The sequence below is a fragment of the Periplaneta americana genome, chromosome 5, assembly GCF_040183065.1.
Source record: "Periplaneta americana isolate PAMFEO1 chromosome 5, P.americana_PAMFEO1_priV1, whole genome shotgun sequence".
Classification (NCBI taxonomy): domain Eukaryota; kingdom Metazoa; phylum Arthropoda; class Insecta; order Blattodea; family Blattidae; genus Periplaneta; species Periplaneta americana.
Genome location: NC_091121.1, coordinates 194,806,107 through 194,827,312, shown reverse-complemented (window position 1 = coordinate 194,827,312; position 21,206 = coordinate 194,806,107). Strand labels below are relative to the sequence as shown.

The following is a 21,206-nucleotide window of genomic DNA, read 5'->3' as shown; positions in this document are numbered from 1 at the left end:
TGCTACATGCCCTGCCCATCTCAAACGTCTGGATCTTATGTTTCTAATTATGTCAGGTGAACAATACAATGCATGCAGTTCTGCGTTGTGTAACTTTCTCCATTCTCCTGTAACTTCATCCCGCTTAGCCCCAAATATTTTCCTAAGCACCTTATTCTCAAACACCCTTAACTTATGTTCCTCTCTCAGAGTGGGAGTCCAAGTTTCACAACCATAAAGAACAACCGGTAATATAACTGTTTTATAAATTCTAACTTTCAGATTTTTGGACAGCAGACTGGATGATAAGAGCTTCTCAACCGAATAATAACACGCATTTCCCATATTTATTCTGCGTTTAATTTCCTCCCGAGTGTCATTTATATTTGTTACTGTTGCTCCAAGATATTTGAATTTTTCCACCTCTTCGAAGGATAAATCTCCAATTTTTATATTTCCATTTCGTACAATATTCTGGTCACGAGACATAATCATATACTTTGTCTTTTCGGGATTTACTTCCAAACCTATCTCTTTACTTCCTTCAAGTAAAATTTCCGTGTTTTCCCTAATCGTTTGTGGATTTTCTCCTAACATATTCACGTCATCTGCATAGACAAGAAGCTGATGTAACCCGTTCAATTCCAAACCCTCTGTGTTATCCTGAACTTTCCTAATGGCATATTCTAGAGCGAAGTTAAAAAGTAAAGGTGATAGTGCATCTCCCTGCTTTAGCCCGCAGTGAATTGGAAAAGCATCAGATAAAAACTGACCTATATGGACTCTGCTGTATGTAGAATATGCTATATAAAACATAAAATTTGAGTTTAAGTAAGCGAAGTGACTGAGGCCAGGCCTCAATTGCCTCAGCCAATCAGCCACCACTGTGTCTACAGTTTCACGAACCAGTATCCTGGAGAGATCTGCAGTTTCTATGAAATGTTAGTACCAGAGAGATTTACTTTATAAAACATGTGGATCTTCATAAGCTGAACAACAGACGTCCAGAAATAAAGTAGGCCTATCGATCAGGGTTCTTCCCTTCTGAAGGAATCCAGGCTAAGGTCTATTATCATCTATTATCACTCTTTAAAAGAAATTTATCTTCATCTGGCTTTGAATTCGGATCCAATTGTAAGCATGGCAGCCAGAACTATTCCTGTAAAACGAGATGCAAAAGTAAAAGCAATCCGGGTTTTATGAACAGGTATTCTACTTGTACAAAGAAATAACTACCTATATCAATTGTGAGAATTTAATAAGCAAATTTGTTAACATATATAACTAAGTCTAATACAATATTACAGGACTTTCTCTTTAGCATGTGTAGCAATAATGCTCGATCGATCGAATAAACACCACAGATTCAAATACTCGTACAAAAGGAAGTCTGCACATAAAAAAAATTCATGCACCTCTTTCTCCCATGTTTATTAAACACTTTCTGGGATACGGGGGGGGGGGGGGGGGAAGCTACAGTCTATTTTTTAAACACTAATCAGCCAAATTAACACAATAATATCTGCAAGCTGGTTCTCTTACTACTTTATAACAATACTAAAGCCAGCCTTATTCTTTTGAACAAAACTTTCACATAATTGCACAATTGTAAGAAAAGATATTACAAAACATAAGGAATATACATGAAGACCTAACATGTATTTTTGTGCATGTATTTTCTATATTCAATTTTCTTCAATAATACTTCACAAATAAAAAAAAAATCTTTATACAGAAAAGTTGACTAACACACACACTTCCTCTCGCAACTTTTTTAATGGACGTTACTCTAGGAATATTTACAGCGACCAAACATGGTCATACTCGATCAATCGACAAATCACAATTTGTTTTTCCGTTCTCAATGATTGCATTTACGTACAAAACAGATTCAAAACATACAAAGTGAAAATAATTTGCAATGATGATAATGTTAATATACAACTAAAATGAAATAAAAATTATCACAAGGAGGTGAATAAAACAAAAAGTGACTTTGTGGCAATAAGGTGAAAATGTTAATAAAAATAATATATATAAGCTCTAATATGACTGTGGAAAGAGTACAACAAAGTATAATTAAAGCACATTTGATTTATTTCCTACAGTTTGTAAATAAATTAGGCTTGGTTACTTTATCAACAAGACGGCAATGGCACATATTTATTTTACATAGATGGAAAACATAACCCCTGAACCTTAGTGTTTCATCTTGATGTTAAAGTAACAAAACTTCAATATTTTTTTTCAGAACTTCTACTCGTTTAAATTACGTAGTTATAAATTAATAATTACATTACAATTATGCTCTTCTCTATTCGAATAAAGTTTAAAAATAAAAGGTGTGACGAAGCAGAATATATTGTTACGTAATTGTTGTTATTACTGTTTCGATACTGCAATATGAACGAGTGCTATTACTGGGATCTGCTTCTGCTCCATTACCATTAGAGTGTATCTTATATTGCAGTTAAGTCGTGTTATTATTATTATTAGCAAGTTAATAATGGTTGTAACAAAACATACACAACCCACCTCATATTTTAAATCAAAAAGATTGATGCTGTATAAAAATAATCTTAGAAAATAAAACATCAAACAATTAACAAAAACCATTTCTCACAGGGACATTTTGCACATTTTCAGTGATTTTTTTTAAGAACTTCAACACAGTGGTCCCTCGAAAATTATAACAAATGTGTTCAAATTCTCAGTTCCAAGGTGTATAAAGCAACAGAAATGAATGTGAAAGATCCTAAATGAAGATTCACAAAATAAGCAACTTTTATTTACTATAAATACATGATTACACAGACAATAATGGAAAAAAAAAAACCTGTCTTTTTTTATGTAATTCTTGCTGCTTCAAATCACACCTTGCAACTTGAAGAAAACTAGGATATTTTGATTTGAGAATTGTCTTATTTCAGTAACAAATGGCCTTGCGTGTTAATAAAACAACAAAAAGCCACTTATTCGATATTTATTTCTAAAGCTTGAAGGGTGCCCGTGACTCGGTGGGTGTCGTGGTTTTAGAACTCTTGCGTGATGTTCCCGTAGGTGTATCAGAGGCACCAGATGCCTTCCTAGTCACTTTGGCGCCACTTGGAATGGGTGTACTTGAGCCCGATGGTGTGCGGTTCCTAAATCACAAACAAATGAATTCGTATTAAATACATATTCACAACGCAGTGCATCACTACACTGTTATTAGCAAGCTGAGCTGAAGAATATTACACTGTAAAAAAAAAATAAAAAAATAAAAGAATATTCCTACAAATAAATATAAGTCCATAATTTTGAAATTAATTACATTGCGTACACTACTTTTAACACTTGAATATAATTAATTAACTAGTGGACTTACTCCTGTTAATTATGTAAGATTTGTCCGGCTCACAGCTGTTTCAGTGCTTCACACACCATCTTCAGAGCCTACTAGATCACAGCGTCATCTCGAACTTCTCTGCCTCTTATGTGGGTGTGTTTGATTGTTGAAAGGTGTTGAAGAGTGGAGTCAAATAGTGTGTGTGTACTGAAATTGATCTGTGTGTTGAGAATTTGATCGGGTTGTGTTTTAGTGTGTTTGTATATTTCGTATTGTTCTAGTGTGTTGAGTTTTTGGTTCTTAGGTTGTATGTGTAAGATTTACATGTCCGTGATTGTTGAAAGGTGTTGAAGAGTGGAGTCAAATAGTGTGTGTGTACTGAAATTGATCTGTGTGTTGAGAATTTGATCGGGGTATGTTTTAGTTTGTCTGTATTTTTCATATTATTCTAGTGTGTTGAGTTTTTGGTTCTTAGGTTGTATGTGTAAGATTTACATGTCCGTGATTGTTGAAAGGTGTTGAAGAGTGGAGTCAAATAGTGTGTGTGTACTGAAATTGATCTGTGTGTTGAGAATTTGATCGGGGTGTGTTTTAGTTTGTCTGTATTTTTCATATTGTTCTAGTGTGTTGAGTTTTTGGTTCTTAGGTTGTATGTGTAAGATTTACATGTCCGTGATTGTTGAAAGGTGTTGAAGAGTGGAGTCAAATAGTGTGTGTGTACTGAAATTGATCTGTGTGTTGAGAATTTGATCGGGGTATGTTTTAGTTTGTATTTTTCATATTGTTCAAGTGTGTTGAGTTTTTGGTTCTTAGGTTGTATGTGTAAGATTTACATGTCCGTGATTATTGAAAGGTGTTGAAGAGTGGAGTCAAATAGTGTGTGTGTACTGAAATTGATCTGTGTGTTGAGAATTTGATCGGGGTGTGTTTTAGTATGGAAACCCTACACATACAACCCAAGAACCAAAAACTCAACACACTAGAATAATACGAAAAATACAAACACACTAAAACATACCCCGATCAAATTCTCAACACACAGATCAATTTCAGTACACACACACTATTTGACTCCACTCTTCAACACCTTTCAACAATCAAACACACCCACATAACAGACAGAGAAGTTCGAGATGACGCCGTGATCTAGTAGACTCTGAAGATGGTGTGTGAAGCACTGAAACAACTGTAAGCCGGACAAATCTTACATAATTAACACGAGTAAGTCCACTAGTTAATCAATTAATTAATTACATTATTAGATGATATAATTAAGAATTAATTGTAGTATCGTTAATATGATTAGTCACTCATGCTAAAGACAAGAAATAAGTGGCAATATTCTATTGCAAAGTTTAAAAGTTATTTAAATATTTTTATATCACTCTGATGCAAAAGATATTTTATTAAGAAGAATATCAATGTTTTCAAAATTCTTAATATTACAGAGATTTGTGCACGCACACACACGCGCATACACACAAACACACAGATATATGAAGGATCATCAAAATAAAAATTTCATGCTAAAATTAATATAGGCCTAAAACATCAAATCACTAAATGTTCAATTTTGGCTCTTACGAGAAGACAATTTGATTTTTTTGCGTCTATTTCAACACTTTTAAGGTGGAAATGTTCAGATTATAAGATGCACGACCATCACAATTCCTGAATATTTAGCTTGAACTAATTGGTGGAAGCTATAAAGATTAATTTTCTGCAATAATTTATCTTTCATAATATAATGTAAATCTATTACAATTTTGTAATGTATATGTCAGTGATTATCACATTAAAAATAAAGAAGAAAGAAAATGAAACTCAGAAATAGAATGGTAGGTATTTAAGTAATTAATATGCTACTAAAATAAAACATCAAAATTAGAGACTTCAATTAGCTGAGCTAACATATTTCTCTTTCATTGAAAATCCTAACATTACGTTCGTCTTTTTTTTCATTGTAAAATCTTCTTTTTATCCTCTCAGGTAAAATCGTACTTTAAAAATAATATCTTTCTGAGTTTGACGTCACAATGAAATATTCGTATGTTCTTAGTCATAACATGGCCAACATTGAACAAGTTTATATATAATGCACATTTAACATGAGTTTAATATAGCAATTCCTTTGTTTTTTGTTTAGAACTTTGAACATGTATTTATATTATACGATTGTCAAGATGGCCGTGACTAGACCAAGATAACCACATGACTCTGATTCGTGCCGAAGCCTGTCTTCCTCTGAGTTTGACGCCACAATGAAATATTTCTAATTATTTTTCATTTATAAGATACAATCTTTTAAGAAATTTATTTACATTTACCTTGAACATTGTACATATCGCCCCTCTTTCGTAAAAAGTGACAACCAACAAATCATTAATTTTGCAGTAAAAAAAAAAAAAAAAAAAAAAAAAAACTTATCTTAGCCGAACTTCTATTTTCATTGCAAATGAACCATTTGAGCTACGAAACTTACATAATACAAAATAACAACTATTCTTAGTTGCAACAATAACATCTTTCAAATTTTAAAGTTTATTACTAGTTTTCAGTATATCTAATTTTTTTTTCTTATTTTTTAGAAAAATCACTTGGATCCTTTTTACATAATAGGGGCGATATAAATATACAAAAATCAGTTTATTTACATTTAAAGACACATAAGAGTATAGTTTTTTAATTAAATTCTGATGATCCGACATATTATAAAGGAGTTGGCGCCCTTTAACAGGTTAAGTTAGCATTTTCATTTTTCATTCAGATTGTTTTCTCTGAGAAACGGAATTTCTTTACTTACATCTTCTTATATTAAGAAAAGGATTAAGATGATCATTATACTGTGGATACATCTTTAATAACATGAAAGGATAAGCTGTTATGTATGTAATAAAATATTAAGCACTTAAAGTTTTAAAATTACGCTTATATCAGTCACATCTTGTTGGCTAATTATTTATGAGTAGAGATTTCATTTGAACTTTTTAAATTTCTGAGATTTTATTAGTGGTTATGCAAGAAAAACACGACGCTCTAAAGCCGCAGTCATCAGCACAGTGCACCTTCGGGCTAGCGTCTCTTACCCGTGGATAAGACATTGCGCTATCATGCAACCGTGGCTGCTGGCGGGTATGCTCTCTCGCTCCCTTCTGCACGATGGTGCATATTCCGAGACACTTCTTACCCTTTACCCATTTCAGCACATGCTGACGACCACTGCTCTAAAGGATGATCTATCTTTGTCTTCAGGCGATGAGGAAGAGGGTGGTGAGGAGTTGGGGGAAAAAATATTATTTTTAAATGCCATTATGACTGGCAAAGTTCAACTGACTGAAACTGAACACGAGAGATTACAGAAAACCATATCACAATATGGCAGTAGAATCAAGAAGGAGCAAACTCATAAGGAAGTGAAATTCCGTGGTTCAGTGCAAGAACTCTGTAATTCTAACATAGCTTGTTAGCTAAAAAATTAAAGAAAATGTTAAAGCAGTTTATTGCCATGTTTTCAGCTCTCTATCTGTGATGTGGATATACTTAGGCCTAAATAACAATCATAACAAGAGGTTTAGATCCATATTAATAACATTATCTCTACAGCGCTATAAGCATCACCTTTACGCAGACGATTTACAAATCTATATCCATACAACCCCTGACTCACTCAATGACGCAATACACAATCTTAACGAGGACCTTGAATCTATATCTGCATGGACCAGAAAGTTTGGTTTGACTCTCAATGCAAGAAAATCACAAGCAATCCTAGTGGGACATCAACGTCTATTATGCAACATTACTCCTGCTCTTCCAGTCAAGTTAAATGACACAATAATCCCTTTTGCTTCCTGTGTTAAAAAAAACCTTGGAGTAACTCATATTACCAAGAAGTACTTTCCATTCTACATTCCTTAAACAGCATTCTAAAATTCCTCCCGCTATCACTCAAGAAAATACTAGTGGAAACACTAGTAATGCCCCACTTCGATTATTGTGATTTTCTACTGACCGACCTCAATGTCAACCAGTCGCAAAAATTACAACGTGTTCATAATTCTTGTGTTCGCTTCGTCTGCGATGTCCATCGCGCTGACGACATTACCCCATCCTTCCAAACTCTAAACTGGCTACGGCTTAACAAACATAGAAATTTTCATTCTCTTGTTCTCCTTCTCCAAGTTCTTCACACTTCTACACCTACCTACCTTGCCTCCCGTTTCAGTTACCTGTCATCATATCATAATCTCTTCACACGCATGCAAAATAGCCGCATACTAGCCATACCAACACATGGGACATCATCATATTCATCATCATACACAATCTCGCTCTCACATTTGTGGAATACCTTATCCAATGACATCAGAGACTGTCGGAATTTAGTAACGTTCAAAAGCAAACTTATTAAGCATTTTCTTACTGCGTAGAGTAGGTTTAATTTTTACTTAATCAGTAAAAGAAATTCTTCTCTCTTCTTAACTTTTACAATAAACTGTCTAGCTTTTATTAATCAGTTAATCTTTTAGTACTTTGATTTTTATTGTATTTGTAAATTTAATATTGATTGTAATTATAATTGTAATTGTATTCTTAATATTGTAGTTGTAATCCCCTGGTAGAAGGGAAAAGAAGGCCTGATGGCCTTATCTCTACCAGGTTAAATAAATAAATAAATAAATAAAATAAATAAATTATCTAATTTTTTTTAGCGTTAAGGAGTTCTTGCACTGAACCACAGACCAATAATGTGAATCTAACATAAAGTAGAATGTAGGGAATAAATGTAGAGGTAAAAAAAATGAATACGTTTTATATTTCAGCAATAAAAAAAACATCCAAACCAAATTTCTCCTCCTCAATAAATGACTCGCACCTGAAACATAAGTCCTACCTTCAGTAATATATCAATTGTTGTTAATAAATGTCCCCTTAATGAATATTTAATATATTCAAGCCAAGGAGAAATTGTAAAAAAAAAAAAAGTGGAAGGCATTTACTGTAAACGGTACTTCATTATCAAATTGAAACGATTGCTTTATGGTGACCAACTCCTTTATGTAAATGACGAAAACATGAAATTAGTAGTAAACCCTATGAAGTGTTGAAATCAGGAAATAGAGAGTTACCTATTATATCCCTTCGCAAGGACAGGGATGTTAGAAGCAGAAGTCGTCCTAACAGTTGAACGTCTGCATTGAAAGAAGAAAGCAAATCCAGAAGTAATGCGCCATAAGGTGTTAATAAAGCAATTCAAGCATTTTACTCAGCTGTAAAAGGTACCAAACTTCCTGAATTTTACAGCCCTTGAGCATGCAAATTCGTGCAAATTAAACATGTTTGAGATATTTTTGTGCGGTAAAGTTTAAAGAAATGTTAAAAAGAAATGTGTAATTTAAATGGTTTTAACATTCATGCATACACCTTCATTTCATGTCAAATATATTGTAGTCAAGATTATTCATGAAGTCAAAACAAAATAGATGACCCTATGCAAGCTTTGGAAATATGGTGAATATCTAGCACCAAAATCTTAATCAAATTTATAGTTTTCCTGACAATGCTGTATCATCATTAATTGAAGCAGTACCTGTCATCACCTAATTTAAATAAATTAAGATTAAAAACTACTCATGTAATAGCAAATAATAAATTAAATCGTAATCTGAAGAAATTTAACAAAAATAATTTTCCATATACATCTTGATTAGACAACTTTTAGCACTGTATCATTTCGGAATATATAATTTATTTCTTTCACATACTCTCACCGAGCTATGCTGAAGTCCAAACCACAGCACCAGATCGAACTCCCCTTCTCTGGTGATGTGGATTGGACTTCGGCGTAGCTCAGTGGTGAGAGCGCTTGGTACATAGAACCAAGGATCCGGGTTCAATCCCCCAGCACAGGAGCGAATTTTTCTCCTCTAATACTAATTGTTACCATAACAGATATATTCTGTAGGACCAATAAAATAATAATCTTTAATAAATTCTTCTAGCAACAGTGCATATTTCTATACAGATTACTGTGCACATTACTGTGGAATCCCGGCCACCAAGTCACTCAACTGAGTGAGCTCCTTGTATAATGGCAGTTGATTTAATAAAATGTCAACGTGCCCAACTTGGAGTCAGGCCACAAAGAGAAAAACACTGGAGGAGGGGAATTCGATCCGGACTTCGGCGTAGATCAGTGGTGAGAGCGCTTGGTACATAGAACCAAGGACCCGGGTTCGATCCCCGGCACAGGAGCGAATTTTTCTCCTCTAATATTAAGTTAAACCTAGTTTTAACATGTGAAAGAAATAAATTATATATTCCGAAATAATTTTCATCATCATCATCATCATCATCATTTCATGGTATGGATGGAGAGACCTTTGAAGCTGGGACAGACACTGACCTATACCACAAATAATTTTATATATGTAAAAAAATTACAACTGAAATATTGTTCTTACTATATACTAAATTATATGGATCATGTGAAGCTTGAAAATTAAGAAACAACAGATCAGTGTTACATAAAATCCTGAACAGCAGCTGTGTACTATAAATTGGATACAGTGGAATTGGATATTTGTATCGTGTACACATAAAAGTCAGAGTGTACTTAATTTAAAAAGTATATGTGTGAAAGGAAATAAATAGGCAGTGAATGTTAAGTTTAAGGCTGTCATAATAAGGCACAAACAATAAATATGTACACATAATAAACGAAGTTTTAGTAGTAATGCTGTGAGGACGTTTAAATCAAGAAGTCTGTACTTATCAAACTGAGTAAATCATTAAAACTTATCATGCTAGAAAGGGTAGTTACTTTATCCATATCTGTTTCAGTGCTGGTCTTTTTATCTTTCGATGAACTACACAAAAATAACTTTAAACAGAGAGCTGTAATTGTATTGCAGCTTCTAGCAATGAGTTTGTTTTTTTTTTAATTAAGAACAAAAAATTTGTAAAACATTTTAATATTTGATAGCAATTTTGTTTTACACAACGCAGACTATGGTAATAATGATAATGGCATGTGAAGAAATGATGTCGAAATGAGTCCAAGATCCAATGCCGAAAGTTACCCAGCAATTCTGCTTCATTTGGTTGAGGAAACACCTCGGAAAAAACATCAACCAGATAACCTGTCCCAACCTGAATTTGAACCTGGGGTCACTTGTTTCACAGTTAGACATGGTAATCATTTTCCCACAGCGGTGGACTTCATAATATCCCAAGTCAACAGGGAAGTCTATTAAATTTATTAGCATGTCTAATATTAAATAATTTTTTCTTAGTAAAAGAGTTTTTATAAACAATTTATATATGAAAGCTACAGAATTTTGTAACGCCAAAACCAACACTGAATATAATATGTAATAAACAAAAACTAGTACCTATACTAAAACTCTTATAGAGACTGTTCGTATAAAAAGGTGTAAGGCAAAATTGACAATAACAATTCTTTTTTTTTTTCACTGTACAATGGTTGAATAACATAAAAACCATTTATCAGACTTAATACCCACAAAAATTACAATAATTTCAACTCCCACAAGATGTTAGTTGACAATTAACAAAACAAAGACACACGACACAACAGAGACAGACACCGAGAATTTACCCAGAAGAAGGACAAGAAGAGAGCTGTGATTCGACGGAACTCGAACCCACAAATACTGGTATCCTTGAGCGGCTGATATTAGAAAGGAAAGAAAACATTAAGTAAGTATGTTGTACTGTTATTATTATACATAGAATATGGGCACTCAATATGGCAACAATGTCAACATAAGTTATTACTATTTAACATATGTCTGTTATACAATCATTTCTCGTAAAAAATTTCATTCCAGGTCACTGAAGTCACTTTCACATTATATATGGCAATTATAACGAAAACAAAAGAATGATTATAACTAACAAATAACGAAGTAAATTTATAAAACAAGAATTTTACATATAGATTCTCGAGAAGCATGTGATTAAAAGTACGAAATGTCAACAAAGTTTTACAAAGGTACCTTCTAAAACACTAAGGAGCAATATTAACGTTAGCAAAATCCACAATCAAAAATGAAAAACGGAAAATCAACTGTTCGCAAAATTTAGATCTGTTACTGAAAACATTTATATATAGGCTGGGAATATTAATATCTCTAAATTGTGTGTTATATAATGAACCAGAAGAAATGGAAGCACAACAAATCAACATTTGAAGACGTCTAGCAACCAATGAGGATATTTCAAAGAATTTTATATGTACATGGCAGAAAATCATTTTCATACAAATTTGTGAAATTTAAACTCATAAACCTACAATACTATCATCTGTACAAAATTTTGTCCCATTAGGGCTAATGATTTTGAAATTATATTTTTTTAATATATTTTAGTTCCTATTGACTCAAAAGCTTGAAAATAGTCATGGGAATAGAAATTAATTAGCTTTTTGAGCTCAGAAAATCACAATAAATTTTTTGATTTCATGAATTTATCAATACAGTATATTTTAATCTAAATGCAATATGAATATGCTCCGAAGGAACTTAATATTAATATTTCATACAAATGCTAATTAAATTTTATTTATCAACATATAATTGACCTCTGTGAGAAGTTTCAAACCTATCTGACAATAACTGTTGTGCAAGGAGCTTTTTTATTCAATAAACTGCTTAAAATTTTAAAATCAAGAAAACAGCATTAAAAACAAAAAATATTTCTCAACTCATTCACACTCCGTAAGTTAGCCCAATTTGATTATATGGTTAGATCATTTAAAACAGTCTCAACTATAATTAAGATCATAAAAATAAACGAAGTGGATTTTCTTAAAAGTTTTCAGCATTATTTCACCATAGTGTCCACAAGCTATTAAAAATAATTGAGAATTTACTATCAAAATTCTAATCATATAGCACGATAATAAAATTATCAACACGATTTATCTAGTACAATCATACAAAACAAATGAAGAATATTACGCACCGGTAGTCAAGGAATGTTTAATAAATTTAACCATAACCTCTCAAGAACAGCCATGTTGACAGAGTTACCTTATTGCGTGCGCAATTTGTTTTGAAACTACGTAAATTAGATCTTCTAGGTGTATTATAATGGAAATATTTCAATTATCAAAAATATTTTGTTATTTATAGATGCAGGATTCAGTACTATTCTTGAAATCTGAACGATTTCTAACAAACAATCGCCTTCATTTTATGATTTTTATAATTTATAGAGAGATAAAAAACAATTTCCACTTAGGAGGATTGTTATTATTCACATAAAAAAGCAGTAATTAGGTAATTATTTTACCATACTTTCAATTAAAGTCAGAAAAATGAGTAACATTACGATCATGTAAATACTGCTACCAAATTTATAGATGCTTCCTTTATAAAGCTTAAAATCTTAATGAAGTGAAAGTATATCCTAAGCATACATTAACAGTATTACAAACATCATAAAATGTAAAAGCATATGGCTGTTACATAAATTTTTAGTTGGATCAGACAGATGACTGAGTCAAAATGAAAGAGCACAGGTTTGAATCTAGATAGAAGCAAAGAATGTTTGTTCACTTTAAGCTTACTTCTATTATTAACCACGAGTAAATAGGAATACTTTCAGTCTATTTTTATTTCTAGACAATAAATTTCAAGAACAGTTGTTTCTACTGCATGCATTTTTTTTTATAAAAAGAACAGGATAGAATCCATCAAAACCTACTACAGAAGAAGCTTTCTCTAAGCAAGAATGTATTACTACAAAATGTAAATATTCATACTACAACAATGTTCTTATACACAATACTACTAGAATTTTATGCATTCTAATTATCCATGTTCAGTATTACCAATTCATTAATTAAAAGTAAACATCAATACAATATATCTAAATCAGTGATGACCAACTCGTGCTCTTTAAACAAGAACACACTTCGCTGCACAAAAGCAGCATGTGAGAGCAGATCGTCCCAATGCTTGCAATGCCAATGCTGCTTTCATTTGTTCGTGAGTGCACACAGAACTTCGTAAGAGCAGTTGAGTTGGTTACTACTGATCTATGTGATAGGTTTTTCTCTTGGGATACAGTGCTCAAATGAACAATTACTATGAATGGTCCATTTTAGTACCAGTTGTTGGACTAATTTCTTATTATTAAACCTTCCAGAATTTTAATAATGATAATAATAATAATAATAATAATAATAATAATAATAATAATGACAACACTAATAATACCGTAATAATAATATTATCATATCTCTTCTCTATAATTCATTGTTTTATTTTATAAACCTAATCTACATCTTTAGTACTAAAAATTATAAAACTTTCCCGTTTTCTAATTTCTAAATTTCCTTTCGAAATTATTGTAGGCTTACTTTTCATTCATTCTCTCTTTCATTTCAAGCACTGAAATTAGGAATATGAAACATATGGTACAATAACGTGCATTATGGGGCAGGCAAGGAAAATTTCATGCATTTCTAAATGCAACATAAAGAAATTTTAAAATGTAATTGTACTCTATCAGAATATATTCTAAGAAGCGGACAAACTATTAATAAGCATCTATAAAAAAAAAAGCGAAATCAGTTTCATAGTGTAACTTTTCTTTCAGCTTTTTGTGAACCATATGCAAGATAAAAATAAAGTTATCGGTAGTTTATATATCAGTACCACCAAACCAATGAAGCTTGTTTTTCACTTTCACTGAGTTTAGTACTATTTTTCGTTGACTTTAGTATCAATTTTAAAAATCATACATTTCTTCGAAGAAGATGAGCAAAAATTTAACATTGTAAGTAATAATATCAGCAGTACCGGTACGTATATAGTTTTACGATGAAAGAGTAATGGAACGGAGAAAAATTCTCTCCGGCGCCGGGATTTGAACCCGGGTTTTCAGCTCTACGTGCTGATGCTTTATCCACTAAGCCACACCGGATTCCACCCCGGCGTCGGACAGAATCGTCTCAGATTAAGTTCCAACTCTTGGGTTCCCTCTAGTGGCCGCCCTCTGCACTACGTCATAGATGTCTATGAACGAAGGACTGAAGTCCACACATGTGCTGAGGTTCACTCATTATGAGTGACTAGTTGGCCGGGATCCGACGGAAAGAATTTTTCTCCGTTCCATTACTCTTTCATCGTATGATGACGCAGAATAACTGCATGGAAATATCATATGTACTTCAGTACATTAAATAATAGATATGCGTAAATCATTTGTGATTTAAGACGGCGCTTATTCCGTCGGATCCCGGCCAACTAGTCACTCACAACGAGTGCACCTCAGCACATGTGTGCACTTCAGTCCTACATTCATAGACATCTATGACATAGTGCAGAGGGCGGCCACTAGAGGGAACCCAAGAGTTGGAACTTAATCTGAGACGATTCTGTCCGACGCCGGGGTAGAATCCGGTGTGGCTTAGTGGATAAAGCATCAGCACGTAGAGCTGAAAACCCGGGTTCAAATCCCGGCGCCGGAGAGAATTTTTCTCCGTTCCATTACTCTTTCATCGTATGATGACGCAGAATATCTGCATGGAAATATCATATGTACTTTGGTACATTAAAATAATGTATATAGTTTTGCTCAAAACAGCACAATTCTTATTCTGAAAATCTACACTGACTTACGTCCACAGAAAGTCACCATCATTTTTCCAAATTATGTAAGAGAATTATTGTTTTTAGGGTGTGCTCCTGTTCTTTGATGGTGCATGATATATTTGTAGTGGAAAGAATTTACTATTGCTGTCGATTTACAGTTGCCGGTACTCTCTTTGACAGGTGTAGAGCCATTTCTTCTCCTAGTAGAGCAAAGTGAACTACTACCTTTTTATTCGCGAAATTGTTTTTGAATGTCCTAAGTAAAAGATTCGACGATTTTCGTTTTTATCCCAACACTGGGTCTTGTTCTAATTTTTTCAGAATAAATTAATTTCAATTATAACCACCTGCCCTCTACACTAGAAATTTTTTATGAAAGATTTTAATAGTGATTGTTGTTATAATTAGAAGTAAAGGGCTATTCAAAAAGAAAGAGCAGATTTCAAATATTTATTTTAAACGAAGTATAAACACTAGAAGCATTTACCACACATCAATGGATAGAGAAAGGTTCAATTTTTGTTTAAACGTTTGGTTACAAGCGATGCTTGATCCGGGGCCATAAGCAAAGCAGAAACGGCAATGGCCTATCCACCGCAGTTGCTCGCCAGTCCGAATTTGAGGGACTGAAAATCCTTGCGTAGTCATCGAACATGCAAGATCTCACTGAAGGTGAATATTTTTTGCGCCGTTTCTGTAAAGAAAGTGTATGAACTTTGTTTTAGTGGAGCATTATCCGAACGACACCATTCCAGGATGTTGGATTGGAAGAGGTGGAGAAGATCGTATTCATCGTGTGTGGCCCCCCAGGTCCCCTGACCTTACCCCCTGTGATTTTTATCTGTGGGGTACATAAAGGACGGGGTGTTTGTACCATACCTCTCTGCTACTCTTCAAGATCTACGACATCGAATTGTTGGAACCGTGAATTCCATAACTAGGGACCAGTTGATTCTTGTATGGCAAGAAATGGACCACCATTTTGATGTTTGTCGCGCAACACGTGATGCGCATGTTGAGTGCTTGCAACCTCGTGGACTATAAAACTTTAAACCTTCCTCTATCCAATGGTGTGCAGCAAGTGTTTCTACTGTTTATAGTTCGTTTAAAATAAATATTTGAAATCTGCTCTTTCTTTTTGAATAATCTTGTATAAAAATGAACAGAGATATATAAATACTTTCCTTCTTTGTTAAGAAATCGTATCTCACAGCCTCATAACCAGTTCGTATCTGTTTCTTTTCCCTGCTCAAAACTCTTTTCTATTTTAGCAGGGAACATTTATCTTAAATCTTAGAATATATGCAACATATTGACGAAACAATACATTTTAACTATGTTTATATTTTATACTTCTGCCCATTTATATGCTAATTGTTAAACATAAATTATTGAATATACTACACCAAGCAAAGTTCTTTCTCTATTTATTATAAACTATCAACCAGAACCATTTTAATAAGATCTCAAAGTTACTTATCCTACGCATGCAGGCAGTGTTGTCTACACTATTATTGTCATTTAAGCACTGGTATTAATTTTATCGTTAAACGTATACCAAAACCCACCACCACGTTCCCACATGTGTGATTAGTTTATGTATTTACCTAGTGCCAACACCAGAGAGCGTTGGTATACTTGAAGCTCGATGAATCGTTCCTAACCTAAAATAAATGTGAGTGGTGCAATTATATATTACTGAGATTAGATCCATAATTAGTTGTGATTCAATATGCGAAAAGTGCAGATATTAAAAATAAATTGCTATAATTATATCAGTAATGCTGTTATGGTTAAAATTAAGCAAGCTTGTAAGCACTTAAGAGCAGTTCAATTTATATGAATTACTATTTGAAACTGAATTCTGGAACTTTAATGTACATGACAGTAAAAGCTAAATCGTAAAATGGGATGAACAGGGTCGCAGGACTGAATAGGGACAAATTTTTACTATTTTTTTATTTCTTTGCGTTAAAGACTAAATATAATAAAAAGAGTGTTTAAGTTTTTTTTTTCTTAAAGAGAGAACAAATAAATACTCTTAGGCCGTGTCTCAAAGCTCAAGTCCACACTACACACTAGTGACTAGCAACTAGCTGACTTGTAAACTACACACCAGGGAGCTTTGGACATGTATGCCTGAAACATGGCCTTCTTCATAGACTATTTTTCTAAAAACCATGGCATCACGGTGCAGCACTGAATTAAGAAGGCAGTGTCTTATGCAGATCCATTACGAGTTATGTGGAAAAGATAAGGGCTTAATATATTACAATAATGTTTAATACATTGTACAGAAGGTACTAACAATGTCGGTGTTCAAAGTTAACTTGTTATTCTACATTATATTTACATTATTTCACTTCCAAAGCATTTTCAGTTTTCATAACCTCAATTGCTGATGAGGAATCCATGTTTGTTTAGTGAACAAGTCAACAATCAAGCAAGCATTTTCGTTTACTAGCTACTACGGACTTGATTGCTATGTACTATGTAGCTTTGGATCATAACTTCTGACGTCACATCCGGCTATTTAGTCAACAATATAGTTCACTTCAGCTGAAAATGTAGCTTTGAGACATGGCCTTATTATTACATTTATTCTTGGACACAAAGAAATAAAAAAATAGCAAAAATTCATCCCTATTCACTCCATATTACGGAATTGAATATGCTACATTTGAATGATGTAAGGACATCATTAGCCAAATGATTAAAGCACATGCTTCTGGCATAAGAATTCAAGATGTGATTTGCAGTGTATTGATAAAACGACAATATTAGAATATGTTTTTCTCTCAGTGCTCTCTTATCCCTGTCAATGTTACTTACAGAAATTGATTTGGCAATTAACATAATATGTAGGCCTATATCATACAGAGGCATCAATTTTTGTTTGATATGCAGTATCAGTTCAAAACAGAATATAAAAGAAACAGACAATTATGAAATCATGTTTTTGTCTCAAAAATTAATTAATTTAACACTTGTTCATAAGGTAAAATTTTGTTGTCCTTTCTTAAATGTCTGATCTACGCTAGGTTTTGTTACGAATATTCCAAAATGTTATCTACACAAAATGGTTTGAAAACACATGTACGGACCTTAAGAGGTCAAATATTGGTAATATACAAGTTTCAAAATTTATAGACATTTAAAGAGAATTCGATGAAAATAATTCTTCACTTCCTAGTCAAACTAGTGATGCCAAATTCAATTAATTTAATTTCCAGAATGATAATTCTTTATTTAAAATCTACAGGGTGTCCCCAAAAGTCTCCATACATAGGAATATGTATTCAAAAAAAAATGTCACAATGTGTTCAATATAACGACTTTCAAGGGTCAAGCACAGGCACAGGTCGGTGAATTTGTTCCAACGTGTTCTGATGCAAAAGCTGCAACATGTCTGTCGTCACATGACAGACATCGACGATAAGGGCTTGCATATGAAGGGTGTCGGGGGAAATCAAGAAATGTCAAGTTTTTAACGATGTCATGGTATATAGTGCATTCTATAGGTGGCAACTGGACTGCAGAACTGTCCAATCACAGAAAAAAGGTAACGGATATTTGGTACACTGATTAAAAACCAGGAATGTTCTGGTATTAAAACTTGTTTTTATCGATAATGATGTTTTGTGACATTCCCCGTTTTCTCCCAACACCTTTCAGATGTTGAGAATCTCGGGATTTTTCCTGGTAGACCTACAACTTAAGATGATCCCAGAGGTAAAAATGAACGGGAGTTAGATCTGAGGAGCAGGATGGCCACATTGAGCACACTATGCGACATTTTTATTTTGAACTTATATTTCCTACGTATGGAGACTTTTGGGACAGCCTGTATAATACAATATCTCAACTACACTATCAAAAGTTCCACATTCTTAAAATTATAAATAAAATGTAACAAATTTAGCCTCTTCGTAATCATATTTCTAGACTGTGTGATCATATTTCAGCAATTTTCGTACTAATAAATTTTACACTCACATACCTACAAACATTTCTATATGCCAATGATAAGGTTTTTGCCTTGCAATATTAATCACAGTATTGCATATAAGCATTTACTGCCAGTATCGAAAACTGCTAAAAACAAAAATATTTTTGTAATTACCGAAATACACAGAGTGTTTAATGAAGTTATGCACACTTTTAATGGAGCTTATTTCCGAGGTCGAGTAAAAAAAAAAAAAAATATATAAATATGAGAAAAATTCCTTTCCTGTGTAAAAAGTTAAAATAAATATGAGATAAATTCCTTTTCTATGTATGTGTAGGAAGGTTTATCCTAGGTTTTCAATATCCCTCCACTGCTTTTCTTGTATTTTCTCTTTGACTTGTTTCTTCCAGAAGTTGTCTATTGTTTGTCTAATATATTTTTTGGCATGTGAAATGTTTGTTTTTGGGAGACTTTTGCAGTTATGGTTATATCCTTCTTTGCTGTTGATCACCAATTTCACTTCTCATCACCCCTACATATGAGGGCAGCCACAATGAAATACGATTTCTTTATTTTGTTTTGAATGGCTAATAATTTTTCTGTATTCTATTATCGTATTGCTTTTAAGGTTTGCTTTGGAGTCTACAAATTATTTTTTGAAACTGCAATGGCATGAAAATGTTTGCTTCAAAAGAAGAAACTCCTAAATGCTGGAATAATTTCATCAATTATTCTATATTTCTGCAGAAGCTTTTAAATTGATTAGATACCGGTAATATGTTACTTTACGATCTCTATTCCAGAGAAAAATATACTGCCACTTTTTTTCATGAATAAGGCAATAAAATAATTTTTGGATGAAAAAAGTGTTGAGGGAAAATTTTACCTAGTTCCAGAATCTTAATTTTCTTCAGGCAAAGGAACTGCTTTAAACGGAAGAGTTAAATAGGAGCAATAATGTATTAATAATGTCTAACAATGCAATGTTATTTGATTTAAATATGTATCATTAATTATAGCACATTATTTTTTGTTATGCCATGAAGATGTTAATGATTTTTTAGTTATGGTATTAAGACATCATCCATTTCCTATTTTACTTCTTAAGGGAATAACAAGCAGATATAATAACCAACAAACACACTATTCAAGGTTTAGGTATGTATGTTTCTAGTCTTCAAAAACTTCAGACTGCCGACATATACAGGGTGATTCGCGAGGAAAGGTAAAAAAATTAGGATACGATATCTTAGGCCATTTTGAGTGAAAAAGTTCATATGAATGATGGCAGAGCTAGATGCATTTTTTTGGTAAAACGTGAGACAAGGTACCGATCGCAATGAATGACGTAACATTGGAATCTGCATTGTGAGCAATGTAGATAAGAGAAACAAACCGGGTGGTGGGGCATTACAAATGTCCAAACGCCATTTACATGTACTTATTTTTGCGCCCCTTTCTTCAACAGTCTAACAATATGAGTATAAATCTTTTCAGTTTCTCTGACATCTAAAGTATCATCTCGATTACACAGAAATTGAAAATATGCAGAAGTAAATCAATTAACATTTTCGTTCTAAAATTGTTAATGCAAACAACTTCAAGTAAACTGTCTTTTTAGTTGGTTACCTATTTAACGACGCTGTATCAACTACTCAGTGGTTATTTAGTGTTGATGGGATTGGTGATAGCGAGATGAGGCCGAGAATTCGCCATAGATTACCTGACATTCGCCTTACTGTTGGAGAAAACCTCGGAAAAAACCCAACCAGGTAATCAGTTCAGGTGGGAATCGAACCTGCACCCGAGCGAAACTTCAAAATCGGTAGGCAAGTGCCTTAGCTGACTGAGCTACACTGGTGACTAGGTAAATTGTTGTAGAAGTTGAAAGTCGGCAGTCTGTGAGTCATGCACGGAAATAGCGATAACATTCTTAATATAAAAATCAACTCAATATTTTAACGTTATAGCACATACTTGTATCAAATAATATAAACAAGCAAGACATGTTTCCATTCCTATTACGAGCATATAAAAAGTAATATTTAAAAGACCACAGAATGAACAAAAATGTGGCAGGTAAATGAACACTTTTATACATATCATTATCATTCTTGCAAGAGACTAATTAAATCTACTTATACTGAAACATACACCAAATCACAATGCAAGGAAAAGTTCAGTTTCCAATTTTTAAATTAAATATTGTATATATTATTCCGCATAACGAGCACATTTCAGATAATTATCAAGCAAAAACAAGCAATGTTCCATGCTTTTTTCTTAATTTTGATTTTGAAATCAACTATAAAATTAGGTGACG

The 21,206-nt window shown here is 33.1% G+C and overlaps 1 protein-coding gene across 1 annotated transcript in view; it reads right to left on the bottom strand.

The window, feature by feature from the left end:
* Positions 1–1,220: 1,220 nt before the first annotated feature.
* The window catches only part of shot (dystonin-like protein short stop), a gene marked incomplete at its 5' end in the record, with an annotated part of 408,663 nt that continues 388,677 nt past the window's right edge, over positions 1,221–21,206 (bottom strand). The window contains 4 exon segments of the mRNA XM_069827013.1: positions 1,221–3,122; positions 8,437–8,499; positions 10,929–11,000; positions 16,542–16,598. Coding sequence (XP_069683114.1) covers positions 2,969–3,122; positions 8,437–8,499; positions 10,929–11,000; positions 16,542–16,598 — 346 coding nt within the window.